Source organism: Cebus imitator, unplaced genomic scaffold, assembly GCF_001604975.1.
Source record: "Cebus imitator isolate Cc_AM_T3 unplaced genomic scaffold, Cebus_imitator-1.0 Scaffold63, whole genome shotgun sequence".
Lineage (NCBI taxonomy): Eukaryota > Metazoa > Chordata > Mammalia > Primates > Cebidae > Cebus > Cebus imitator.
The window spans coordinates 233,264-242,558 of record NW_016107378.1 but is presented as its reverse complement, the minus strand read 5'-3'; the positions used below and the strand labels follow the sequence as shown (position 1 = coordinate 242,558).

Here is a 9,295-nt window from a genome sequence, read left to right as displayed (position 1 = left end):
AAGAGAATGGCTATTCCATAGACAGAGCAGCCCCAAGAGCTGCTGGTTGCCCATTTTAATGGTTATTTCTTGATCATATCCTAATCAAGGGGTAAATTATTCATGCCTCCCCCTTTTAGACCACATAGGGTAACTTCCTGACATTGCCATGGCATCTGTCAACTGTCATGGTGGCGGTGGGAGTGTGGCAGTAAGGCTGACCAGAGATTTTTCTCATCATCATCTCGGTTTTGGCGGGTCTTGGCCAGCTTCTTTACTGCGGCCTGTTTTATCAGCAAGGTCTTTATGACCTGTATCTTGTGCCAACCTTCTATCTCATTTTGTGATTAGGAATGCCTTAACTTACTGGAAATGCAGGCCAGCAGGTCTTAGCCTTATTTTACCTAACCCCTGTTCAAGATGGAGTTGCTCTGGTTCCAGTGCCTCTGACATAGTCACTGCTGGGCACAGAAGCCTCTCATTCGCTAAGTGCTCTCTCTCTTCTGCAGCCATTGCCATTCTGAATGGGCACCAAGCCCCTACCCTGGAAACCGAGGCCCTAGGAATGCCGAAACCACAGAGGCTCTGAAGAGATGCAGTCAAAGCTGCCCTCTGCCACAGGAGCCCCAAAGCTATGTTATGTAGATCCCAAAGACTTTTCAGAAAAGGTTAAAACTCAAATTGGGCAAGTGTAAGTGAGCAACAGCTAGTGAAGGGAGCCACATGCAAGGCAATACAATAGAGAGTGGTGAGGACTGTGGCAAACCGAAGTATGTGCCTCATCTAAAAGGATCAGCCACTACTCGGCTTCGGCAAATTATTGCCATATGGAAACTGGCATCCAGTATTGCCAGATCTTAGGGAAGTTTTTTTTTTAAAAAAAGAAAACCAGAAAGTCAGATTTTTACATGAAGTTTCCCAAATTTCAAAATGCTGTTCGTGCTGGATTCAGCCCACAGGCCACGAGTTTGCAACCCCTGCTTTAGTGAGGCAACTTTTTCCATTTTCACTCTTAGCTCTCCGACTTGGCTCTCTGGCTGTCCACAGGATGTGGACATGAGCCCAGTGGGGCTGGGCCAGGAGGCAATCCCCCTCCCCAGCCGACCTCAGTCTCGCCCTCTCCAGAACAGCCGAGGTTTCTCACTGGGTCAGGCTGAAGGGCCTGGCTCCCTCCTGCGGGGCAAAGTCCCTCCCAAGAGTTTCCTTTTAAACTGATTCGGCAAGCCCGCGGCACACACCCACCAGGCAAGCTTGAACTTGTCTGCAGCCCATTGAGACCCAAGCCTCAGGCTTTTCCGGCCGTGATGATCACAACTCATAACCGTGACCTCCAGTTCTCTCCACAATCATATTGCTCCTGACTCTTTCAGCCCCTCATCTTACTTCTTAAACTGTTCCCTGCTGACCTCCAGTCCTATCTGCCCGCTTCCTAGGCTGGTCCTTACTGACCCCTCCAGCTGCATCCCCTCACCCTGTGCCCCACCTTTTTCAGATAGATAAAACTTCCTTCTCCAGTGCCTTTTGCTGTTTTTCATCTCTGGGCCATTGTCTGTGTTCCCTAGATTGGGCCTAAAACATTTCCCATATTCCCAGCCCTCAACCTCTTTAGCTCTTCGGGTTTCAGCTCAGAAGTCACTTCTTCCAGGAAGCCTTCCCTAATTGTCTTTACTAGTTTAGGGGCTGAAGTTAGGTGTTTCCAATGGCCTGCTGGAGCTTCCCATCACAGCCTATCTCTTGATTGTCTTTCCTGAGAGAGGGAGAGGACATTCCTCAGAGACTCGAAATTGAGATTCAGCCTGAGAGGCCACATGGATTCTTGGCTTGGCACAGGGAAGAATTCAAGAGTGAGTGGGGAGTTCCTGGAACTGAAGACTCCTCCCCTTTTTAGACCATAAAGGGTAAACTTCCTCATATTGCTGTGGCATTTATAAACTGCCATGGCACTGGTGGGTGCAGGGTCCAGCCCTGCAGGGTCTAGTGGGTGTTCTTTTGCGTGCAGAAACAATAGATCGCAGGAAAGAAAGACACAAGACACAGAGATAAGAGAAGAACTCAGCCAGGCCCTGGGGACCACTACTACCAAGGGCGGAGTCCAGTAGTGGCCCCGAATGCCTGGACGCGCTGATATTTATTGTATACAGGGCGGGGGGCAGGGTAAGGAGAGTGACTCATCTGACATGATGGATAGGGTCAAGCAAATCACATGCTTACAGTACGGGGCACCCCTCCCTCTCAGGGAGCCGCTGCAAGGAGGGGAGGCACTTAGGTCAGCATCTCTCTATGCACTCATCAGAAAGATCAAAGGCTTTTAGGATTCCTCTATTCTTATTTCTCATGACTTCTAAGAACTTAAAAAGAGCACCGGGTGAGAAAGCAGAACATGAAAGTGACAAGGATGGTGACCGTGGGAGCACAGCACCACAGAGAGGCATTTAAGCCCCTGGATGTCTGTGGGCAGGCCTGGCTAATGTCGGGCCTTCCTCAAGAGCCGGACAGAGCAGTATTCCCTGGACTCCCCCAGTGAAAGGGAAACTCCCCTTCATGGCCTGCTAAGTAACGGGCACCTTCCCAGGCACTGGCGTTACCACGAGGCCCGCCTGCTAAGTAACGGGCACCTTCCCAGGCACTGGCCTTACCGAAAAGCTCTCACTCCTGCCTCCTGATCAGTCTCACAATGTCCCTTCAGTTCCTAACTATATTTCACTGGTTGTTTCTATACTATAAGACTAGAATGTTTTTATGCTATAATACTAAAGCAAAGATTCATAAAGAATAATGATTTAATAAGGTTGATTATGTAATTGATTATGTGACTGTTTCTAAATATATTTGGTATCATTGCTAAAACTGGGTAACCATTTATTATACTGAGACAGCTTGTGCCTTCAGTCTCTTGCCTTGGCATCTGGGCAACTTTCTTCCCACAGGTGGGTACTTCCTTTAATATGCTAATACATTATAATTAACATTCAATGAGCAGTGAGGATGACCAGAGGTCGATTTCTTTGCCATCTTGATTTTGGCTGGCTTCTTCACTACATCCTGTTTTATCCATGGGGTCTTTGTGACCTCTCTCTTATGAAAGCAGTCTTGCCCAATTCCTATCTCATCCTGTGACTGAGAATGCTGGCCCTCAGCAAGTCTCAGTCTCATTTTACCCAGCCCCCTGTTCAAGATGGAGTCGCTCTGGCTCAGACGCCTCTGACACGGGGCCCATGACTGCTCTATTTCCCGAGGTGTATCTAGCATGTAGCACTATGCTAAGGCCAAGTTAAGGCTTACACATTCGTAGAAGGAAAGAGGTAAGGAAGCAACCTGGGACCTTCCACTGTCTCTGTTTCCATCTCTCTATCTCTTTCCATCTCAGTTCATCTCACTCCTCTCTGTCTCCATCTCTAAATATGTAAAATTTCTATCTCTGACCGTCTATCAACGTGGCGGATCATCTGTTTCTGACCATCCCTTCCCGTTCCTGACCCCAGGGAGCGCAGGGTGTCCTGGCCCAGCCGGCGTCCCTCCAACCTCAGAGTACCGCTCTCTAACCTCAGAAAGTAGGGGCCTAGAGCGACAGCGGCAGATGTTTCCCAGCAGGGGGGTCTGAGGCTGTGAGCCCAGATCGCGAGATAGGGAAGTGGGGTGGCGAGGTCGTGCACTGAGGGTAGACGCGGAGGCCAGGAGTAGCAGGCGGCAGGGGAAACGAGATGGAGAAAGGAAAAAAGAAAAGAGGAGCGAGAGTAGGGGGTGGGGCAGAGAGGGCGGGTCCGAGCGCGCCCCCCGCCCCCAGCCCCGCACTGCCAGCTCCCTCCCAGCCCAGCCGGCTACATCTGGCGGCTGCCCTCCTTTGTTTCCGCTGCTTCCAGACTTCTCCGGTGGTGGCTGGAGACTGCGCATCTGGGGCTTTAAACATACAAAGGGATTGCCAGGACCTGCGGCGCCGGCGGCGGCGGGGGCTGGGGCGCGAGGGCTGGACCATGAGCCGCTGAGCCGGGCAAAGCCCAGGAGACCGACCTAGCGGACCCTCGGAGCGCAGCCCTGCGCCGCGGAATAGGCTCCAACCAGGCGGCGTCGCGGCTGCACGCACCGAGCCAGCGACCCCCGGGCGACGCGCGGGGCCGGGGAGCGCAACGATGGAGGCGCTAAAGGCCCAGGGAGCTCTCGCGGGTCCCCTGAGGACGCTCTGCCTCCTGGGCTGCCTGCTGGGCCACGCCGCCGCCCCGCCGTCGCCCATCATCAAGTTCCCTGGCGATGTCGCCCCCAAAACGGACAAAGAGTTGGCAGTGGTGAGTTGCTGCGCTGGCCTCAAGGAACCAAGTTTAGACAAACTTTGGAGGCAAAGGATGGGGGTGTCTCTCCCCCTGCCGTCGGCAGTGGTCCCACACACAGCGTGGGGGAGGGGCTTCGGTAAACAGTTTGGGGGGTCTTCAGCAAGCTGTTGGAATGATCTCTGGCAAACGGTGAGGGATCTTTTGTAAGCAGAGAAGACCTTTAATAAACAATTTGGCAACCTTCAGGATACAGCAGGGGGACGAGAAACAAGCCAGAGTGGAAGAGGAGTGACCCGGCTAACTACTGGCAAGGGATTCTTATGTAAATAGCGGGGACCACCTCCTCTAGTAAATGGGACGTTTGGCTAGGGGGTTCGGGCTTTGTAAACAACTTTTGGACAAATCTGGGCAGTTGCTAAGGGCTCTCGTCAAGCATCTTGGTAGGCCTTTGGCAAACAGCTAAAGGGTTGTTGTTTTGTTTGTTTTGTGTGTGTGTGTTTCTAATATAGGGCTTTGGGAACGAATGGGGCGCTCTGGCACACAATTTGGGTAAACTTTTGCATAAAGATGGGAAGGAGCTTGGCCAAAGCGGAGTTTGGCAAACTTCTAGAAGCCTTTGGCACACATCTGGAGAGGGGCCTTTAAACAGCTGGAGGGGACCATTTGAGAAGTGATTGGGGCAGGAGGGAAGCAGAGAACACATCTTTTTCGCCTGGCTTAATGGACAAGTTGGTCAAGGGTTAGGCCTCGGAAAGTTTCCTCGAACTTCTCCAAAGGGTCGGAGGACGAACTTCTCCAAAGGGTCGGAGGGAAGGAGAGAGCTGGCCAGGCAGGAGGGAGGAGGAGGGGAGCAGGCGCAGGAGGGCCCGGCGCGTGGGGCGGGGGCGGACTGCGCTGCCCTCTGCGGCCAGCGAGCCCGCCTTCCTGGTTCGGCTCCCAAACTGCGGTTCAGATGTTGTCTTGTGAGCGTGCGCGAGCCTGGCTGGAGGGGCACCCTGGCCTCCGTGTTGCATAAGTAGAGCCTAAGGAGAGAGGCAAGCCAGGGACCCTTCAAGATGTCCTTTCCAGCCCAGGGGATATCTGTCCCTTGCTGCTCAGCCACCCTGCCCTCCAGTCTCCCCCTCAACCTGTCCGGGAGAAGACTCCCGTGCCCTCTGGTCACTCTAGGAACTCCTTCAGGAGGTGACACCTACCCTCTCCCAACTCCCACCTTTTCCAAGCCGCTAGGTCTCAGCCCCCTCTGAACAGATGGCTTCGGAGACCTCCACACATGTTTAGAGGGCTACTTTTTTCAAGGGTCTGGAGCTGGCTGGCACAATGATGTCGCTGTTGGGTGGGGGGTGAGAGTGGAGTTTTGGGACAATGACAAAGCTACTTGGGTTCCTACACTTTTTCCAGCCAATGGATCACAGGATGAACCTCTAAACTGGGGTTCAGCCTAGGGTGCCACATGGGTTCTTGGCTTCAAACAGGAAGGAATTCAAGAGGGAGCCAACAGAATAAAATGAAAACAAATTTATTAAGAAAGTAAAGGAATAAAAGGGTGGTTATTCCATAGGCAGAGCAGGGAATGGGCTGCTTGACTGAGTATACACATGGTTATTTCTTGATTACATGCTAAACAAAGGTTGGATTATTTATAAGTTTTCAGGAAAAGGGAGGGGGGATTTCCTGGAACTGAGGGTTCTTCTCCCTCTTAGACCCTATAGGGTAACTTCTGGATGTTGCTATGGCATTTATAAACTGTCATGGCACTGATGGGAGCCTCTAATGTATTTAGCATGCTAATACATTATAATTAGCATATAATGAGCACTGAAGACAACCAGAGGTCACTTTAACTGCCGTCTTGGTTTGGGTGGGCTTCGTCCAGCTTCTTTACTGTGTCTTGTTTTATCATCGGGGTCTTTGTGACCTGTATGTTGTGAAATCAGTCGTGCCGACTCTCTGTCTTATTTTTCGACTGAGAATGCCTGCTCTCCTGGGAATCCACCACAGCAGGTCTCAGCCGCATCTTACCCAGCCCCTACTCAAGATGGGGCTACTCTGGTTTGAACACCTCTGACAAATGGAACTCTTTTTGTCAAGAGGTAATGCTATGGGGGCTTAGGAAGCTAGTTCTAGACTTAGATCACTTGGTTTCAAATCAAAGAGTACATGAGCCAACAAGCTGGCCTAGTGATGATCTTGGGCAAGTGATTTAACTTCTCAGTTTCTTCATCTGCAAACTGGGAAATTTCCTATCTCAGGGTTAAAGGAGAGGGAATCTTAAGTGCTTACCTAGCACGTGGTAAGTACTCAATAAGCATTAGCCATTATTCCTGTTATATTATCATTATTATTGTTATATCCTCGATTTCCTTTTTCCTAACGACTTCCAACAAGGCTAGGACCATTGTCTTAAGCTCTCCTGGCTGCTTTCATCATTCCAACACAGCCCTTACCACATACTTCATTTTGCTTTTATTTGTGATCTGTCAGCCTCCCTGCTAGGATTTGAACCTTAGAGACAGAACCATCTATCTTATTCACCAGTTTATCCTCAGCAGTAGCACCGGGCTTGGTACATGGTAGGTGTTAAAAAGTATTTGTTGAGTAAGTAAATGAGTCAATTGCTCCCGGAACCTCTGCAGGGACCTGCTCGATTTTGGCCTCAGTTTGGGCAGGGCCAGTTGGATGGCACCTGAAGGACAGGACTCCTTTCTTTTTGCAAATGGCCAATTCAGGATTTGAACCCAGGTCTGTCTGCTGCCAGAGCCCATGCATGTAGTCCTTGAATCTCTTTATAAGAAAAAAGAAGGAAAAAAGCCCCTAAGTCACCAGCTGTGAGGTAGATAAATGAGTTGATAGATGTAAAGGAAGGATGCTGGAGTATTCAGTTTCCCATCACAGACTCTGGAGTCAGATTGCTTTGTCCCAAATCCAGATCTACCATTTGTGAACTGTGTGATCTTAAGCAAGTTTCTTAACTTCTCTGTGCTTCAGTTTCCTCCTCTATATAATGATAGTATACCTACATTATAGAATATGTGAGTTAACATATTCTGACTTTAGCTCCTGGCATATAGCCAGCACCCAGCACCAACAAGGGGTAGCCATGCTCTCTATAGCTGTATGCCCTGTCACTCAGTGCTCTGGGACCCCTGGCTTATATCCTGTCTGGACTATGGCACTGGGTCGGGGGGCTGACTGCTGCGGCCTGCCTTGGTCAATGCTATGCCATCCTTTCAGCAATACCTGAACACCTTCTACGGCTGCCCCAAGGAGAGTTGCAACCTGTTTGTGCTGAAGGACACGCTGAAGAAGATGCAGAAGTTCTTCGGACTGCCCCAGACCGGCGATCTTGACCAGAACACCATCGAGACCATGCGGAAGCCACGCTGCGGCAACCCAGATGTGGCCAACTACAACTTCTTCCCCAACAAGCCCAAGTGGGACAAGAACCAGATCACATACAGGTGCTGGAGCAGGGCTTGGGGACGCAGGGCCATTGGGCTGAGGGACACGAGTCTCCTTGAGCCATGCATTCTCTCCACTCGGGGGAACCATGAGGTGTCTTTTGTGAGGACTTGGCATCTTAGGGAGTTTCAATACACAGTTCTTAGAAAATGAAGGCAGACAGACGTGAACTTAAGTTTCATACTTGCTAGCCAGGAGGCACTGGGTTACTTTTCAATGCTGTGAATGTTGGCTTTCCAGTCTATAAAATGGGACTTAAAAATGCCCTTCCTCATAGGGTTGGTTGGGGAACTAAGCTAGACTGAACTAGTATAAAGGGCTTTGATGATGTTTGACAGAGCAAGAGTGTAGTAATGCTAGTGATTGTTACTGTTTTTGATAAGGTCACTGGGATGGGCAGAAGGAACATGGTCACTGGTTGCTAATTAGGAGTTTAGCAGCCCAAGTGGGTTATCATTGGTTGATAATTGGGCCAATATAGCTGTGTTCTGTATGGCTGCTGCTGGGTTCCAATGGTGAGATCTTTGCCCTGTGCCCCCCATAAGGCACTTCTGCACTACTTATGACCCTTCCCCACCAGCCAGAGTGAGAGGTGTGACTCTTGAGTCAGGGCTTGAAAATGTTGGCTGGTCTGGGACTCCCTGGGTCTTCAAGGCATTCTGGGAAAATTGCTCTTGGCAGTGACCCCTGCTCAACCTGCTAACACAGACATGCAGGCACGTGCTCACATATACGTGCACATACTTGTGTACCGTTCCCATGTATATGCATACATGCATATACTTGTACGTTTGCATACACACACACACAAACTTTTTCACATATCTGTGCACAGACACATCTTTGTATATACACACACATATGCACATGCATACACACTCACATGCATTCCTACCACCTCCAGGATCCTTGGCTACACACCTGATCTGGACCCAGAGACGGTGGATGATGCCTTCGCTCGTGCCTTCCAAGTCTGGAGCGATGTGACCCCCCTGCGGTTTTCGCGAATCCATGATGGAGAGGCAGATATCATGATCAACTTTGGCCGCTGGGGTAGGCAAAAGAGTGGGTAGAAGAGTGGCCAGCAGGGGTGAGTGTCGAGACAAACGGGCAAGATGGACATTAGAGGGGCATGGGGATCCTGAGGGCAGCTTAGATAGGAGAGTAGCTGGTGTAGACCCTGGGGGTGGTGTAGATAGGGAGAGCACAACATGGAGTGGGTACTGGAGAGTCACGTGGACATGGGGGCAGACGCTGTGCTGCGGTGTAACCTGGAGGCCATGTAAACCTGAAGCAAGTGGTCTACTGTGATGTCCAATATGGTAGCCATTGGGTATGATATATACGGCTATTTAAATCTAAATTTGTTAAAAGTTTAAAATTGGTTTCCTGGTCACCTGGGCACATTTCAAGTGCTCAGAAGGCACATGAGGTTAGTGGCTGTTGATTTTCGACAGCATAGACAAAGAATATTCCTCTAATAACGGAAAGTTATGTTGGATGCTGCTGGTAGATACCGAGGAACTGTAGAGACAGGAGAGTGATTTGAAAACAGTGGAGCAACGTAGACATGAGAGTAAGGGTCACAGAAA

At 50.3% G+C, this 9,295-nt stretch overlaps 1 protein-coding gene across 2 annotated transcripts in view; it reads left to right on the top strand.

Moving 5' to 3' along the window:
• The window catches only part of MMP2 (matrix metallopeptidase 2), a 31,363-nt gene that overhangs the window by 494 nt on the left and 21,574 nt on the right, over nucleotides 1-9,295 (top strand). The window contains exons 1-3 of one of the 2 annotated variants that reach the window (XM_017530070.1): nucleotides 3,590-4,259; nucleotides 7,476-7,702; nucleotides 8,608-8,756. In XM_017530070.1, coding sequence (XP_017385559.1) covers nucleotides 4,107-4,259; nucleotides 7,476-7,702; nucleotides 8,608-8,756 — 529 coding nt within the window. In that variant the 5' untranslated portion in view covers nucleotides 3,590-4,106. Of the gene's footprint in view, nucleotides 1-3,589; nucleotides 4,260-7,475; nucleotides 7,703-8,607; nucleotides 8,757-9,295 lie in introns of those variants that run through there. The other variant, XM_017530071.2, reaches the window with a different exon arrangement.